General features: G+C 38.9%; 1 protein-coding gene across 7 annotated transcripts in view; it reads left to right on the top strand.

Moving 5' to 3' along the window:
- LOC125467327 (adenylate cyclase type 1-like) overlaps positions 1-18,958 on the top strand; it is a 299,944-nt gene that overhangs the window by 236,762 nt on the left and 44,224 nt on the right. For all 7 annotated transcript variants that reach the window (XM_048563037.2, XM_048563033.2, XM_048563026.2 and 4 more), the window contains 2 exons: positions 287-543; positions 1,222-1,348. In XM_048563037.2, the coding sequence (XP_048418994.2) occupies positions 287-543; positions 1,222-1,348 (384 nt within the window). The remainder of the gene's footprint in view (positions 1-286; positions 544-1,221; positions 1,349-18,958) is intronic.

Here is an 18,958-nt window from a genome sequence, read left to right as displayed (position 1 = left end):
GATGCTGCTTGGCCTGCTGTGTTCATCCAGCCTCACATTTTATTATCTCAGCTATCAAGTTAGCTGTGCTAAGCAACCCTTCTGTATGAATAATGGAACGCAAGGAATCTAAGTTCAAGCTGTGTAATTAAGAAGCAGTTGTCTTCTGAAGTACGAAAGTATTCAGTTGGTTTATTCCAAAGTAGTCATGGTCATTTTTTATCATAAACTTGTAGAATAATTCTCTAATGATTTTTCTTTTAAAGAAAAGAATGTAAACCTTTGTTAATTTATTTTGTTTACACAGGTTGGCTGCATGCCTTGGCTATGGACTATCAACTCCAGCAGTTCCATTGTTATTGTTGCCCCTGATGGGCTCAATAAAACAATGACGGAATTGCCTTGTGATGCAGCCCATTACGCTTTTCTTGCTTGTGTTGTTGGAACACTAAGTCTTGCAGTATTCCTACGCATATCTTCATTACCAAAAATAATCCTACTCCTTATCGTCACCATTTTGTATATAGTAGTTTTTGAGATTAGTGGATACAGAAGAGCAATGGGGTAAGCATTTTAATTATTTCATAATGCTATCAATTTAGATGCACATGATTTTTAAGTTCTTACCTGATTTATTTGCCAATGCATTAAAAATTAATGTGGCTTTTTTAAGCTTGTTGCAGTAGTAACTGGTTTGTAATAAGAATAATGTAGGAAGAAATATAATTGTTGTATGATGATCCACCCTAACCTGCATTAGTGTAAGTACAAGTATTACACTAGTAAAAACTTCAGGAGAAAAGAAAAATATAATTGTTGTATGATGATCCACCCTAACCTGCATTAGTGTAAGTACAAGTATTACACTAGTAAAAACTTCAGGAGAAAAGAAAAACTGAGATAATGTTCAGTAACAGCATGTTCTTTTTTTCACGACACACCTCAGCTCTTCAGTGTAGTCAATCAGCTTTGTTTAAATATAGCCCTCTTAAAAACTCTGAATGTAATTTCCAGAATATTCCATAAAACCAGTGCAATAATTTGTTTATTTTTCACACAATTTCAAGCTATGTATTTAACAAATAAAGATGTTTTTGTTTGTTCTAACCTTGGAAATTTAATTATTTTCCAAACTCTAATTGTATATTAACTTCTTGTGTCCATCATAACAATCTCTCTTAATGAATAGGTATTACTGAAAAGTTTTAATAAATGTATTTTTATTTTATTTCATTTCTGAAGACATGACTCATTTTATATAAGAGGATATGAATCTATTTTGGCAATCCTGCTTTTCTCTTGTGCACTTGCACTTCATTCCAGACAATTGGACTTAAAATTACGTTTAGACTACCTCTGGGCTGCGCAGGTAAGCTTTTACTAAGACCATTGTATGTTTTTGAAAGTGAACACAGAATAGGACATAAAAGTTAAACTTATTTACAAGGTGTAAATGTTAAATACTGGAAATGTAAAATAGGAAATAAAATATTTAGTTTAATTGGAAACAAATCATCTCACTTAATAGTCTTCAGAATATTTTGTTTAATCTTGCTTTGACACACCTTCTAATTCCTGAAATCAACAATTTTACTTTATCCTTCAATGTATTTCATATACATGTTGCTTTATATTGTTTTCATTCCATCAATTTTACAGGAACAAAGCAGTCAGTCAAAAGATGCAGCAACGCTAGATACAGATGTTCTGTTGTATAGGACTGAAAATATAAATGCTGCAGCAAAGTGTGATCAGCTTTTATCATCTGAGACCCTTGGAAAGAAATGGAATTGATTAATGAGAGAATGCATGAAGAGTTTTGTATTGGGATTAACATAAAATTAGTTGGGATATGTGGAAGTTAGAAATAGGGTTTGCAATTTGAGTTATCATTTATATTTTGGGATAATCCATTGATTTCACATTTTCTGAAGGAAGGAAGAATGTGATATAAATTAGACTAATCCTGAATGCCTGTAATTTAAATTACAAAAAAAACTTTCTATGTTTATGCAAATTACCAAGTTTATATGCAAAACATGTAGATTCTAAAAATACAATTTTAAAGTAAGGGTTTTACTATTGTTTCCAATCCTCTTACACCATTCCTGTAAATAGTTGATTTTTGAGTTTAGTGGAAGGGCCGCCAGACCCAAAACATTAATCCTGATATTTTCTTCGCGGATGCTGCCAGACCTACTGAGCTTTTCCAGCAACTTCTGTTTTTGTTACACTATCTCTGTGTTTGCTTTGGGGCATGAGGCAGCCTTGGTTCAGAACATACAGTTGATGCAGTAATATACCCTGAAAGATGTGCTTGTGGGGCCCCACAGAAGTCCTAGCATACTGACTACTTCAGATGGGCAATTACTCAGCATCTGGAATCTTCAAAAATAATCTTCAACTCTGAACTCGAACCAGAGACTTAAGAGGGTTCCAATGGACTTCCTCAAATAGTTATTGAGGAATTGTTAGAGTGAAAATGTTGCTTGGACTCCTGGGTAACTTAAAACAGATATCCCAGACTTACCACTGATTTCCCTGCCTTGACTGGCATAACTTCAATCTGAACATCACCTTCCAACATCTAATCTGATAACCTGAAACCCAATCTCTCCCAGTTCTAACCTGGCTCAACCGCACCACTTGACTTGCCCCAAAACCTCCTTCGCCTACTCTTCCTTAAACCGCCCTCAACCTGACCTGACTGTTCCTTTCCCATCCTACTGTATATCACCAACCTGACACCCGAGCCCATCAGCCAACCGGCAGCCCATGGGTTAGCTTACACATATCTCAGTAGCTTTTCGAAGAACTTTTCGGGAATTTATGCTCTTCATTTACTGGAATGCAGCGGTAACTGCTGCAAAAAGATTCCAGTCAGTAAGGAGGTAGCTGGATTGAAGGTACGCTGTTTTTCTGAAGCTTCCAGCCACCAGATTGCGGGGTTCAGAAATGTGAAGCCTGATACAAGGAAAGAAAATAAATGTAAGAGCAGTAACCTGACTGCTTTCCTTGGAAAGCTTGGACCAGTGGATGATTTATTGAGATGTAGCCATGAGATGTGTTGCTAATAGTCCTGATAATAGCAGAAGTGACTTACTTTGGGGACTTGAAGCATGAGAATGGGACACAACAGAATTTTGACAGTGATAACATAGTGTCAAGCTGGAGGAGCACGGCCATTTTTGAAGAAGAATCCCAACCCGAAACATCAGCTTCCCTGCTCCTCTGATGCTGCCTTTCCTGCTGTGTTCCTCCAGCTCCACACTGTGTTATCTCTGACTTCAGCATTGGCAGTTCTTACTAACTCTGAGAAAATGTTGGCACTGGATGTTTTCTTAGATTCTGTTGGACCTGTTTATGTGAGTTTGAGGATCTTTGTGTACACACGGATGTTTCTGCCCCTGCTACAGTAAAAGGTGCTGAGTACTGGGCTTTTATTTCTTGCAATTTTAAGACCAATGAAAATGCATAAGAAGTGCAGCACAGAGCTAATTCTTCTGCTCAACCTGTCCAGCATTGAAATTACCATCCACAGGACCAGTTGGTTCTAATTTCATCTATGGGGCACTGAATATAACAAAGAGCTTTAGCACTTTGGCATTTTTATGGATGCTGTTGAACTTCTTTTCCGTAGGAATAGGAACAGTCCAAGATGGAATAAATAAGATTGATACATTTTTTTGAAGAAGCACAACACTACAGATACCATCTGCCCCTCCCCAATCCCTAACCTCCTGACCATTCACACAAATAAAGAATTTATAAGCAGTGCAGATTGTGTGATAGTGTCAGTGAGGCACCCCACATGGAAAAAAGTGTGCTTTGGCAAAGAAACAGTAATGTATCTAAAATAAAAACAGAAAGTGCTGAAGAACCACAGCAGGTCTGGCAGCATCCAGAGAGAGAGAGAGAGAGAGACATTGTTACCACTTTAAGGATAAATGAGTTCCAAAGAAGAGTCATTGTGGACTCAACTTGTTATCTTTGTCTTTCCGCAAGTGCTGCCAGACCTACTGAGTTACTACAGCGCTTTCAATTTTTGTTTCAGATTTCAGTACCCATAATATTTTGCTTTTATTGCAATGAGGTGCCCACTTGGTATTGCAGTATGATGTGATGGGCAGCCTTGACGGTAGTTTAAAAGCGATGACTGCACTCAACTTACCATAGCCTCAGTTCGAGCAGTCTTGAACTAAAGATCCGTGTAGTAACTACTAAGGTGTCCACCAACAAGGTATCTGTCAGGTAACCCAGTCACTTCTCAGTAAACCTGAAGAATATATCCAATTGAGCTATAGTGATGTAGAACTGTTCTAGTAAGAGAGGTGACAAGTTGCGCTAATTCACTTGTCTCCACATGTTACATGAAAGACTTTTCTAAAGCTTCCACCTCTGGAATAATAACTCAATCTCTCTCTCTCTCTCTCTCTCTCTCTCTCTCTCTCTCTCTCTCTGTCTCCCTGTCTCTGTCTCTCCCCCACCCCCACCCCCACTCAGTTGAGGCATTTTATCCAGTTGACTGCAAATTAACTTCATAATATTTGAAGGTTTTTTCCTGTCTCTAACAAATCCCCTGCTTCATTTTGTTCTATTTAGTTGAGGGGAGGTGTGGGTTATACTGTCTTCTGACAGTTAGCTCAATCTTTCCATATGTCAGCATTCAGTACTGCTACTCCATCAGTCTATTTGCTATGTTCCCTTCCCAACCTGTTGAACACATCCCAAACCCTATTCCCCTCATCCAACAAAGTTGTCTAATGATACATAAGTATTGTGGAACTGAAAAAGTTGTGGGTAACTAAATTAGCTCACTACACGGTGAATTCAAGATTTCAGGTGATCAGTGGATAGGCATTCACCCTCAGTTGAGAAATGCTGATGTAAATAGTATTGTGAAATTTCAAGGTCTCATTGTATGAATGAATAAATGATTAACTTGTATGTAAACTGCAGCTTTAGTATAGCTTGATCATGGGAAAAATATTGTGGTTTTGGACACCTCTGGGATTTGGTTGCGAATCCAACCCGTATAGACGGGACAAAGTCTCCACTACCTGCTAGGTGTAAAGGTACAAATATTAAAGGTTTCAAAGCTTCTAGAATACTTAATTCTTCAGAATATCATGCCTCCATCAATGATTGTTTGGAAGTTTCACTCAAATTATATTGATGAAAGGATGGGCAGCAGGAATTCTATTAGTTCTCCATAAGGTTAATGTAAAGTTGGTGCTGCACTGTGTTCGAGAAAGGGGAAAGAAAAATATACAGTTACATGTAATATACTTTTTATTAAATAGAGAAAAAAGAAACATTCATGCAGGCAAACTGGAAATGTCAATTTTCCGAGGTATAATGTATGAATACTGTTGTTCGACAGAAAGAAGTTTCAAAGCTCCATGAGTTTTTACAAGCAAAAGGCTAGGAAAATCCCATTGTAACTAATCTTTTTTTTTAATTATAAAAGTGTTTTGCATTATCTATTATACCCTGAATTAACTTACTACTCCACTCACCTGCCCATCTCTGATGTTGGTGGGTCGCTATTGAAGTATTCATGAATGTCAGTGATTCCCTTAGAATTTATGACCATTCTACAGCCTCCATTCAGATTTAATTTTATTTTCTAAAGGTCTATGATATGTTCCTGTAGTTTGACTAAAATTGGTTTCTACTCTGAGAGAGAAGTCAAAAAGGTTTGAATTGAAATGGAGTACTAGAAGACAAATGAGATGACATTCCAAATTGAAATTGAGTTACTTGACAGAATGTAAAGGAACTGCATGTAGTGCAGTTTTGATGAAACATTATTCTGCACATTAAGCAAGCGTTTGAATATCATCTTTATCAAGTTCTTTCTTTTTGTCTTCATACTGCTTTCTGAGCATTAAGTAGAAGTGAATGGAATAATGTGTTGGCTGTCTGAAGCCGTGGGAGAGAAATACTTGCTAAATGTTCAAACATGGCAAGCCGGAGAGAAGGTTCTATTGAAAGCAGTAATCACAATCAAGTATTTATATATACTAGGCATAATAAGGAAGGATACACTTAGGTAAAGATCTTAAAATGAATGTAAATGTATGAAGCAGAGAACGTGTACACTGGGTTTAGGGGGAGGCTTGTATTTCAAAAACAACTTATTTGACGCTCAACACTTCCTATAGATTTATTATTCAGTAATTTTCACAGTGATATGTATACTTATATTTGCATCAGTTTCTTTTTCATTTATCATGTGGTGTTTTTACAAATTTAATAAACTGACTCAAAACCACAATATTTGACAATATAGGAACAAGAGCAGGTCATTTGACACTTTAAGCTTGCTCTGCTATTTGATATGATCATCCTACTCATTACTGTGTTCCTGCCTTTGCCCCATACCCTTTGATCCCTTTAGCCCTGAGAAATATATTGCCTTTTTGAAAGCAGTCAGTGTTTTGACCTCAAACTCTTTCTATGGCAGTGAATTCCATATAATTACAGTAGCAAAGGTGAAGAAATTTCTCCTCAGTCTGAAATGGCCTACCCTGAATCCTTAAACTGTCACCCCTGGTTGTGGGCTAACTGGTCATAGGGGACATAGATCCTGATTTACCAAGTCTAGTTTTGTTAGAATTTCATAGGTTTCAATGAGATCACCCCTAAAACTTCTAAACCCCACTGAATACAATTCCAACTCATCCAATCTTTCTTCATACGTCAGCCCTGAATTCCAAGAATCTGTCTGGTAAGCCTTCATTGCATTCTCTCCACATCCAGAAAATCCTTCCTCAGTTAAGGAGATGAAAACCACCCACAATGGTCCAGGTGTGGTCTCACCAAGAAAATTCCTGCTCCTGTACTCAAATCGTCTCACTGTGATGGCCAACATACCATTTGCATTCTTCACTACCTGCTGCACCTTCATGCTTACTTTGAGTGACTGGTGTAAAAAGACACCCAGGCTTCATTTTCACGTCGCTCTTTCTAAATCTATGACCATTTAAGAAATAATCTTCCTTCCTGGTTTTGATACTAAAATAAATAACTTTGCATTTATCCCTTTTTTTTAACATCTGCCATGCATTAACCCACTCACTCAACTTGTCCAAACCATATTGAAGTATCTCTGCATCCCCCTCACAATTCACCCTCCCTCCTAGCTTAGTGCCATCCAAACAAACTGAAAGATATTGCACTTAATTGTCTAATTTTAATCATTAATATAGATTGTGCATTGCAGGGGCATAAGTACTGATCCCTGCATTTTCCCACTAGCCACTGCTTGGCACTCCATAAAATGACCTGTTTGTTCCTACTGAGATAGTAGGAACTGCCGCTGCTGGAGAATCTGAGATAATAAGGTGTGAAGCTGGATGAACACAGCAGGCCAAGCAGCATCAGCAGAGCAGGAAGACTGATGTTTCAGGCCTAGAATTTTCTGAAAAAGGGTCTAGGCCTAAAATGGTAGCTTTTCTGCTTCTCTGATGCTGCTTGGCTTGCTGCGTTCATCCAACTTCACACCGTGTTATCTCTGTTCCTACTGTTTGTTTCCTGTCTGCTAAACAGTTCTATATCCATGTCAGTACAATACCACACAATAACATGCGCTTTTTATTTTACTTGCAAATGCCTTTTGCATGCCCAAGTAAGCTGTTTCCACTGGTTCTCTCCTTTATCAATTCTACTATATACATCCTCACAAATTTCTAATGGGTTTGTGAAGCATAATTTCCCTTTTGTAAATCCATGCTGATTTTGCCCAATCCCATCACTGTTTTCAAAGTGCTGTGCTATAAGTGTTTAGTAATAGACAAGCCACCCTCCAATCCATAGGAATTAGTCCAGAGTCTGTGGAGTCTTGAAAGATGACCACCAATACATCTACTTTTAAAGAACCATTTCCTGAAATATTCTGGGATGTAGACTATCAGGATTTGTTAGTTTTTAATCTCATCAATTTCTCCAGTGCTGTTTCCTTGTTAACACTGATTTGTATCAGCTCCTCTCTTTCACTACCTTATTTGTGTCCTACTTTGTGAAGACAGAAAATGTATCTTACTGGTCTACCATCCCTTTTGTTCCTTATTATAGCTTGTCCTATTTATGATTGCAAGGGAATTATGTCTGTCTTTACTAATCTTTAACTTTTTACATTCCTGTTGAAGATTTGGCATTCACTTTGTGTCTTTACTCTTGGATTCTATTTTTCACCTCTGAATCATTTTGGATTCTTTTACTGAAATCTAAACTGTTTTATCCCTCAGGTGTGTTGCTGTTTTAGCCCAATTTGTACACCCCATTCCTTAGACCTAAAACTGTGCCTAATTTCCCTTGTTAACCATGACCAGGTCACCTTTCCCTTTTCTTTAATGCCAGCCAGGAATGCACAATTTTTACAGTTCCTCCATGCACTCTTTAAATATTTTTCATTGCCTATCCATTCTCATTCCTTTAAGTAATACTTCCCAATTTTTCTTAGCCAGCTCACACCTGAGACCATTATGATTTCCTCTATTCCAATTCAGGATCCTAGTCTCAGAATCAACTATGTCATTCTCCACCTTAATGAAAAATTCTTTCATATTATGGTCACTCTTCCCCAAGTAACTAGATTACAATTATTCCTTTCTCATTACAAAATACCCAGTCAAGAATGACCTGTCCTTTAGTTGGGGGTTTCCTCCATATATTGATCCAGAAAGCCATCTTTTACACACTCAGAAATTCCTCATCTAGAGTATTGTTATGGATTTTAATTTGCCCAATCTATAAACAGATTATAGCTGTGCCTTTTTTTCTTGCATCTCTAATTTGCACTTAATGCCTTCCCTGACATTGCCAGTACAATTTGGGGATCTGTATACAACCTCCACTACTGTTTTCTGCCCCTTAGTGTTTCTAAACTCAACCCATCCAGAATCCACTTCACCAGAGCTTATATCCTTCCTGACTATTGTGTTAATATCCTCTTTAGCCAGCAGTGCTACCCACCTCCTTTTCCTCTTTGTCTATTCTTCTTAAAAGCTGAATGCCCCTAGAAATTCAGTTCCCATCCCTGGTCACCCTCTAGCCATGCCTACATAATCCCAACTATATCATACGCACTTATCTATTTGTATGTCTAATTCATCCACTTTATACTGCATGCTGTTGTTGTCTTAACATTTTTAGTCCTGTTCACAGTATTCTGCACCAAAACTTGGCCTATTTCTTGGCATCCCTTCTTTTTCCAGTTCCTCCTTTTGTTATTGTCCTTATTTCCCTCTCTAATGCCTTGCTGTATAGGTTCCCATGCCCTGCCAATTTAGTTTGAACCCTCCCTAACAACATTTGCAAGTACTCCCCCTAGGACACCAGTTCTGTTACTGCCCAGGTGCAACCTTTCCAGCTTGTACTTGATCCCACTCCCCCAGAACCTTGGGAACCTGAAACCCTGTCTCTTGCATCACCTGTCCAGTCACATATTAATCTTATATATTCTGCTGTTACTAATTTGACGAGCTTGTGGCATTGGTAGCAATCCATTTTCTGTCCTACTTGCATCCCACCTCCTTATATTCTGCTTTTAGGACCTCGCTCTTTTTTGAACCTAAGTCATTAGTACCAATGTCTACAATGGCCAATGGTTGTTCACTCTCCCATTCCAGAATGTGCTGCAACCACCAGTGTTCCCTCTAATTTTCTTACTGGCTGCATGTCCCTCCAAGTTCCATGCGTGACAACTCTTTCCAGAACTGGAAGTCAATGCCGTGATCATTTTGCTCACCCACTTGGCAGTGCATGGAATGTAGAGTCACACAGCCAAGTGGGATTGTTGATTGCTTCTCTGAGACGTCTTTTCCTTAGCATCTGGGAGGCAGCATACCATCCTGGAGTTTCATTTGTGGCCACAGAATAACATTGTAAATGGAACATATTCAAACATCTATATGTCTAAAGCACTCTCTCATCAGTGCTGTTCATCATTTCAAACTTCCAGTAGGGTGTCCTCTCATTGAAAATGAATAGCCTTGTATTATTTAGGTGGTGATATTTATAATGAAGTAAAATGACCAAATCAAACCTGCATCAAGTATAAAATCATTTTAAACTCTTTTATTAGCATACTGCTATCGACCTCAAGTTGCAAACGAAAGCAGAAATTGCTAGAGAAACTCAGCAGGTCTGGCAGCATCTGTGGAGAGAAAAGCAGAGTTAACATTTTAAATCAAGTGACCAGAACTTCTCCAGCGCTTTCAGTTTTTGGTTGTTTCTGTCTCCAACATCTGTTATTCTTTGTTTTATTATACAACTCAACTTTCTGTTTTCAGTATCGTCAGTTGTGGCAAACATTGTTGTAGTGCTGTTGCTTGTGTTAGTTCTCGAAGGCTTTTTTTTGCTGCATGTTTCCAATTTATAAATCAGAGGTTATGCTGACAAGTCTGATTAAATATTTTGAAGATCTTAAAGGAGTAAAGGGCAGTGCAATGTCTATGGATTATTTATATGGATTTTTATGGGAGTGAAGGTAAGTTATTGATCTGGCTAGGAAATTAACTGATCAGCAGGAAATTGAAAGAAAGGGTAATGAGCAGGTACATGAATTGGCAGAATGTGGTGAGAAATATTCCTTTAGGATCTTTTTTGGGGTTTCTATTCACCAGTTTTATTGTTAGTATAGATTATAACTGAGCCCTTGTGCCCAATTTTGCCAAATTTTATTCAAGCTCCTTGAAGATATAACAAAGGTGGATGAAGGTGTATAAATAAGTGTAGTGTGTATAAGTTTCCAGTGGTCATTTGATAAGGTGACATAAAAAACATTACTATACAAGGATGCAACTCATGGTATTTGGATATTATTGGTAATATTCATCGTGCTGTTTTGCTGCTAGCTGATTAATTAGCAGCAAAACGACATGATAAACTCTCCTTAATACTTGTACATTCAGACAATGAGGGCCATCAGTTTAACTAGGACAAAGTAACCATAGTAGCCCAAGCCAAATGTAGATGCACATGGTAATTCCTGGAGGCTCTTCACTCATACTTCAATCAACAAACATATAGAATTTGACACCATATACAAACCCGTACAGATCAAAACCAGAAATGACAGTACCCACCATAACAGACCAGACAGTATAAATTCCAAGTGGAAAAGAATAATATCGAGTTTTGAGAAGATTTGTAGCTCAGGTTGAGGTTCTGGATGTGAGTTTCCTCACTGAGCTGGAAGGTTAGTTTTCAGACATTTTGTCACAAGAATAATATCACTTCATCAAAGGCTCCACTGGTGATATCACCCAGTATGGTGATGAAACGTCTGAACAAAAACAGGATAGCTTGACAAGCAAGTCAACAACCTTATATTGTTGGTATAGTAAGCGGATTAGCTAATAAACAAGAAACAAAATAGTAAGATAAATGGGTTGTTTTCAGATTAGCAAACTAATTAACGGTTATTATTCAGAAAAATGTGAAGAAGAGTTCCAACCTGAAGTGTCAACTTTCCTGCTCCTCTGATGCTGCCTGGCCAGCTGTGTTCCTCCAGCTCCACACTGTGTTATCTCTGAACCCAACATCGGCAGTTCTTACTGTCTCTAAGATATAGAATCAGTTCAGATGAAAATAAGAAAGATATGAGTTCACTTGTGTGGAATATAAGAGACATATATTGGAGTTACACTGATAGATAAAAATTATAGGTAAAAATCACTGGGGTCTGTAAGCAGCCTACTTTAATTATCATGAGTGATTTTAATCAATATATAGAGTGCATGAACCATTTTGACAAAGGTAGCCAAGGAACTGAGTTTATAGCATGTGCTTGGTGTTGGTAATAGTTTCAAGTTACTCCCTTTTTAAATGCCATTGAAAACTTTTCAAAGTCTTCCACAGTGAAGAAAGGTACATTTGTAATCAATGTCTCAACAAATTCCTGATTTCCAGAATGAATTCTCAACACTCTCTGTCTGTCTGTCTGTCTGTCTGTCTGTGTCTCTCTCTCTCTCTCTCTCTAAGGACCAACATCAGCAGTGCTTTTGGGTTTAAATACTTGCAGAAACTCTTGCTGTGTTTTATATTACTGGTTATAGTTCTCTCAGACTGTAATTTCTCCCTCTTTATCATTTTTAGTCAATCTTTTTAGGTTGGCAAACTGTAACTCGTGAAATGTCACATGGTTCATTGCTTCCCAGCGATTGTTAGACTGATGAATGGGCTCTCTCACTTCAATTAATAATTATCTTGTCTAAGTTTTTCTTTTTAACCCTGTGATCTGCATGCCCTTTCTTACTGTGACCTGCCAGTACTGCTTGTAAACAAAGCTTTTCACGTGAAAATAAATCAATCAATCAATAAAGTCTCAACAGATTACAATTGATATCAATGACTTGGATTTGAGGACTGAAAATATGACAGCCAGAAGTGTTGTTTATATTAAAAGTAGGTGTAAAAAACAAGTTATCAAGAGGGTATAAAGTGTTTGCAAAGTGAGGTACCCACAGGTTAAATGAATGGACAGAAATTTGGCAGATGGATTGTATTGTGGGAGAATATGAAATTGCCCACTGTGGTTGGAAGAAAAGAAATGCAGTGATTAACCGAATACAGAAAGATTGCAAAACACTGAGATACACAGGGATCTGGGTTTCCTAAAACATTAATCATAGAAAGTTTGGTTTGCAATACAGCATGTGGTTAGGAAGACACATGGACTAGTGATGTTTATGCAAGCGGAATGGAATGTATAAATGGCAATTTTTTACAACAACTGTACAGAACCTTGGTGTGACCACGTTTCTTTATTTGAAAACAAAAGTAAATTAAAATGAATTTAAGAAAGGTTCACTCAAAACATTATTGAATGAAGGTCTCATGTTATGAAGAAAAGCTGAACAGTGCCTTTACCAACTGGAGTTTTGAAGAATGCGAAGTGATTTTATTGAAACATACAAGATCCCAAGGAGACTTAATAGTGTAGTTATTGAGAAGATGTTGCCCTTTCTAGGTGCGACTAGAACCAGGGGACAAACTTTAAAAATAAGAAGTCTCCCCTTTAAGACCGAAATAAGGTGAAATTCTTTCTCTTAGAAGGTTTTTCGTCTGTGGAACTCCCTTCCCCAAAAGTAGACCTATTCTGTTTATGTTCCTCTGAGGTTCATTGCAAGCGTGACTGATGGTTCCAGGACAAGCAGCAACTTACAGCATCTGCCAAACCCCCTCAACCTGAAGAAGTTGCAGCTGAAGGTTTGCTCGAGATGTGTAGGAGGTACAGCAGGGACAGACTCCATTGTCCTTTATGTTGTTATCGCCAACTGAGCAGGGCACTGTGTCAGCACTGACTGAAGATGTCCTGAGACACTGTCGCTGGGCAGTGCCAGCTGCTGGAGCAGGACCTGTGATCTGAATGCAAGTGTGACCATCCTAACCCAGTAACCATCAAGGTGGCAGCTACACTAAAGCTTTAAGCAGCAGATGCCTTTCAATGAACCACCTTTGTGGGATCTCTCAATCCTCAATGCACAAAAATAGAGGCAGAGCCATTGAATTTATTCAAAGCTAAGTTAGGTTGATTTTCTAATAAACAAACAAATCAAGTGCAATAGAGGACGGAGATGTAGCTAAACTTGACACCACAACCAGAAAAGCCATGGTCTTGTTGAATGGCCATATGTTTTTCAATGGCCTGCTTATGCTCCTAAACTTTATTTTCTCCTTCTACAATTTGATCAGCTGAGATTTTACTGAATGATGGAGTGGGCACTGAGGGTCAAATGGTTGATTTGAGCTCCTATTTCTTCTATGCTTGTGCTTTTGATAGAAAGTTAGGTCACGTTGTAAGCAACGAAAATGGAATGATAAAGTAACAAAGAGATTTGTGAGAATAAATGAATAGATAAAATAGGTTTCAATGTCAATTATGTGAGGTCACACACTATGGACCTAAAAAGGATAGAACATAATACCTTTTAAATTGTAAAAATCTAGCAATAGCTGAGACCTGAAGAGTCATCAGAGTCTAAGATTGTTATGAATGGGTGAAAATACTGATCAAAAAGACTTGTGTTACAAGAGGATAGAAGTCATGTATTAGCTATGCATAATCCACTTAGACTTTGTCGCAAACTGTGAACAGTAAATGCGCTGTTGTAAGTCAAATCTTTGCTATGGTTTATCATATTACAATGATCAATTTGGTAGTTTTGCTGGCACCATATTCTTTCTGTGCAGGGAGCTGTAAGGCCAAGTTGGTGAAGTCAGGTAGAGGAATACCTCTAAATAGTCTAATGAGAAAAAAACTCTTGTATAAATAAGATGCCACTTGTTTCTGTCATGCAATAAACTGCCAGTTTAATTCGTGTTACAGACACTGATACGGACAATATGAGGAGACTTCAATGTTATCTCTTATTCCTTCGCGATCCAAAGCTTTCCCTCATCCAAGAGGGAACACAGGACATGTGACAATATCATATTAGGTAGTAATTAATGCAATTCACAAAATTAATTCATTCACACATTTAAACCCTTATATAGCATCTACCCCAAGCTTTTTATTCCTCCATTAGTAATGGCATACATCTATGTAGCTGCCCTGTTGAAAATGATTTATTTTGTAGTATCCTAGATCTCTGCACCAGGTTTTTACTTTCTTTTTGACCATTTCCCAAATCTGCAGACAGTGGTTATTCCATCTCTGCAGTAGCTTCCATCAATCTGTATGCACCACAACCTCAATTTATGTGAGCAGAGTTTTACTCTCAACCTGCCAGTAAATCTGTGCTGAAGTGCATGGACTCATTACTTCAATTTGTTCATTAAGTTGGACAGTTTCATTTACTCTTAATGCTTGTATTACCGTTGAAACTGACATGTTCATGTTCTCATTTGCACTTCTTAAGGATTGCTTCATGCTTGGTATGATCATTATTACTTGTACTTCTTCCTGGGAAGATACAGAAATTAAATTTTCTGTGTGAACTTGCATCTTTCAAACATCTGATATCAGGCTTCAGTATGTTGTCACTACCTGTTCAACAAGCGGTATTTCAGTCTGAATTACATTTCTCATGGATTCATCAATGAGTTTATGTGGAGGATACTGTTCATTTGCTATGGTATACTTTGTTTCTTTGCAAATTTTGCTCATTGTTTCAGCCTGAACTCTTTTCAGTGTTGGTAGGAATGGGAAATCTTTCTGCCAAACCTGTATAGATACAGGTTCCCATTTTATTGCTGGGATGAAATAGTTTTCTCAGCTGTAAATACTCCTCTTACATCTAGTTTTCCCAACTAAGTTCTGCCTTTCTTAAAAAAGTCTTCCCCTCATGCATAAGGAGCTTTGCTGAGGAGATTCCAATTTCCATTCGCTCTTCCATACACCATCAACACCCGATGTGACTTGATGAAATGAAACTGAATAGAGTTCCTTGCTCACACTCCCTGCAGCACATCTCTTATCGGGTCTGAAGTTTTCTTTTAACCATCAATTATTGATTCTGCCTTGTTAACTTATGCCCCAGTATTTTCCTTTGTGGGTTCCTGAATGTTCAGCTCTAGCTACTGTCTGCCTGCTCAGGCAGCCTGCTTGAGGATATAACTGAGTAATTTTCCGATTCCCATGACTGCCAGCATTCTGTATGCCGCAGCTAAGTAGAGTCTGTACTGTTGTAAGATGACTGTTCACCACAGTTTATCATGACCTAAAATCTATCAGATTTGCCATGCACATTCTTTTTCCTGATAGATATCTATAGAGCCTGCTTAATGTCATTTCACAGAGGAATTTTAAAAATCAGGTAGCCTGTTAAGAAGAGACTTTTTTGTCTCAAACAAGATATTTGCTGCAAGATAGCAACTTACAGTGGTATGATAGACTTTGTCACTGAGAGTATGAGGAAGATTTCAATGTTAGTTTTTATTCCTTTTGAGATACAAAGCTATCCTCCCCATCCCTCACAACCAACATGAGTCCATTTGCCAACATCATATTGAGCAATGCTTAATGCACTTCTCAGCATTAACATCTTTCAGATCTTTACAGGGGATTGCCCTCTCTCATTCTGGACTCAAGGACACAGTCAATTGAGACCTTGAACGTCAATGGTCAGAAGTCCATCTGACTATAGCCTAGGGAGTTGGCCATGGTTAGTCTGTATATCCAGTGCATTCAGTTCAAAGATTGGTGCTAAATAAATTGGGAAGCTGCACAGAAATCAGACAGGGATCTGATCACTCAATGGTTGGGGCTGCCCAATCCTTTTGTCAGAGGAGTGGGCCACAGTCAGTGAAAGTCAAGATGGCTATTTGGAGACACAGCTGTGTTAGAAAAATTGGAGAACTTTAAATTGAGGGATGTGAGGCAAGTTGGAATGCAAAAAGGACAAAAATTGAGAAGGGAGAAAAATAGACATGTAGGTTGGGGAAGCAATAGTACATTTGAGGGCCTGGGAAATTATTGGAAGGGGGTTTAAGAATGAATACTTCCATCATGACCTCACTGGGAGACCTTACAGCACAATAGGCATCAGACCAAATTATTAGATGGAGCTCGGTGTTGGTGGTGGTGGTGGGGGGGCGGGGGGGGGGGGGGGTGGTGATGGTAAATGTTGACAGTTGAAAACTTAATTCCAGATGGTGTGTGAGAACATGTGGAGGATCAGTACTGGTGGTTTGGCCAGGGAGTGTTGGAAAGAAAGAGGTCTGTGGGTGCGGGGAGAGCCAGCCTGATGACCTGACTAAGCCTGAAACTCAATGTACCAAGGTCAACTTGTGTTGCTTTCTGGATTGATATAACTCGTAAATGCACACTGGAAATGGAAAATGGCTGCGAACACACTCAGGGAGAATTAAATCAATGTTTTTCAAGATAAAAGCAGAGGTAAACACTGGTGACTTCAAAAGTGCAACTTGACCAGGATAAGGAATTGATTCCCTCTCACGTCGAATCATAAGAATTCATCAAATGCTATTTTATGCAAGAATGCTGTTTTTTGGGTAATGTGGGGCTGGGAGAAGAAGGTTTTGGTACTCATGCAATACTTACACCTCCCTCCTGTGTCTCTGTAGGATGACTTTGCTTTATTCCTCAGAATAACGTCCCACGTCAAGGTTTCACGTAGATGCCATTCCATGGCTCTCCTTGTCAGAGTGCTGCGATGAGCTGTATACCAAACTGTCATGTGAGCATGACACTAATGCTGACTGCTCCCATTCCTAAGGACCTATACTGTTTATGTTCCTCTGAGGTTCACTGCAAGCGTGACTGATGGTTCCAGGACAGGCAGCAACTTACAGCATCTGCCAAACCCCCTCAACCTGAAGAAGTTGCAGCTGAAGGTTTGCTCGAGATGTGTAGGAGGTACAGCAGGGACAGACTCCATTGTCCTTTATGTTGTTATCGCCAACTGAGCAGGGCACTGTGTCAGCGCTGACTGAAGATGTCCTGAGACACTGTCGCTGGGCAGTGCCAGCTGCTGGAGCAGGACCTGTGATCTGAATGCAAGTGTGACCATCCTAACCCAGTAACCATCAAGGTGACAGCTACACTAAAGCTTTAAGCAGCAGATGCCTTTCAATGAACCACCTTTGTGGGATCTCTCAATCCTCAATGCTCAAATGTATTAAGGTTGTTGCTGATGCAGTTTGTGTCCAATTGCACCATTTCATCCCATTTTATCGTGATGTGGTCAGCGTTGCAGTTGGGCAGTAGACAGTACCAATATAACTGGCTTCCCAGGTGCCGGTCAAGATAGATGTATGGCATTATGAGGCTCATATCATAATCGCAGCAGACTTCATCATTACATAAGATTTCTATTCCATCAATGAGCAAGTCATCTGTGCTCATTGGTACCATATCTGCACGAGGTACCTGGGAGCTGAGATGATACATATCTCTTAAGGAGAAATTCCCTGCTTCATTTCAAGCGTTAGATTGGTGACTGAGAATCAAGGATGACAGAATTATGCAAATCCTGTTCTTCTACTAAGGCCATGGTGAAGCAGACAAAAGGTCCCTGAACAAAGCAGAATCTGATATTTGGATTGGCCTGGAAGTGGGACCTTACAGTACATTCCAGACAGATAATGCAGTATACTTCCTGCATCCTGTGCTCTGCACAATTAGAGCGGGCAAAGAGAGGGTGTGATGGAGGCTGAAGAGCTGGGAAAGTGGTATGAAGAGGAAATGAGAACATTGAGTTGGAGGAATATCATCTTGAGCATGATGGAGCGTCACAGCATCAGATACTACAAGCCAGACAGGATTTCCTTAACACTTGGTTTCAGTAGATGAGTGTTGGGTCCAGAGATCATTCAGTGACGGTAACATTGTTGTTGCTCCAAAGGCAGAACTGAGGTGAAATTTTTTTTGAGGCTTCCATTTATGTGATGGACCCATGCTGAACAGTGATAAGATGCCCGATTACAGTGGACGCTGGGGATAGAGTAGCACTGATTTTGTGAGATGGGAATTGGCTAAGGATGTTTAAGCTTTGATTCTAAACAACATTTGATGTGAGTGCACAATGAAGTATTAGCAGTGCCACCTGTGTGCCTGAGAAGGATAGTTTATGGTTGCTCTCCCTCTATATACACAATGAAAGGCATCTCTGGACTGCCAGCTGTTGATGGGTACATGGCTGGCCTTCAAAAATGCTGCTGGCACCTGAGGCCTGGGAGATCCTGGCAGTGGCAACTAGTTCCATTTGCAGCAACTAGGAGAATTTGACGAGTAGGATGTCATAGGGATGTGTTACATTGATAAGGAGGCAAGAAAACTCAATACGACTTGCAAGGAGAAACCCTTCATAATATTCACCAAAAATTACACTTTGCCGAATTCTGTTCATATTCAATCCCATGTTTTCCCCCTTCTTAACACACACACAACATAGAAATTCCAATCAAACTTAAAATTAGTCATCTTTCCTCTACTTTGGAACTCAAGCATGGTGTAACAGTACTGTGACGAAAATATAATAATGCATTTGAACCTGCAACCGTG

Source organism: Stegostoma tigrinum, chromosome 2 (assembly GCF_030684315.1).
Source record: "Stegostoma tigrinum isolate sSteTig4 chromosome 2, sSteTig4.hap1, whole genome shotgun sequence".
In the NCBI taxonomy this organism is placed as follows: Eukaryota; Metazoa; Chordata; class Chondrichthyes; order Orectolobiformes; family Stegostomatidae; genus Stegostoma; species Stegostoma tigrinum.
Note: the sequence above shows the minus strand (reverse complement) of the source record. Positions and strands in the feature narration are given on the sequence as shown.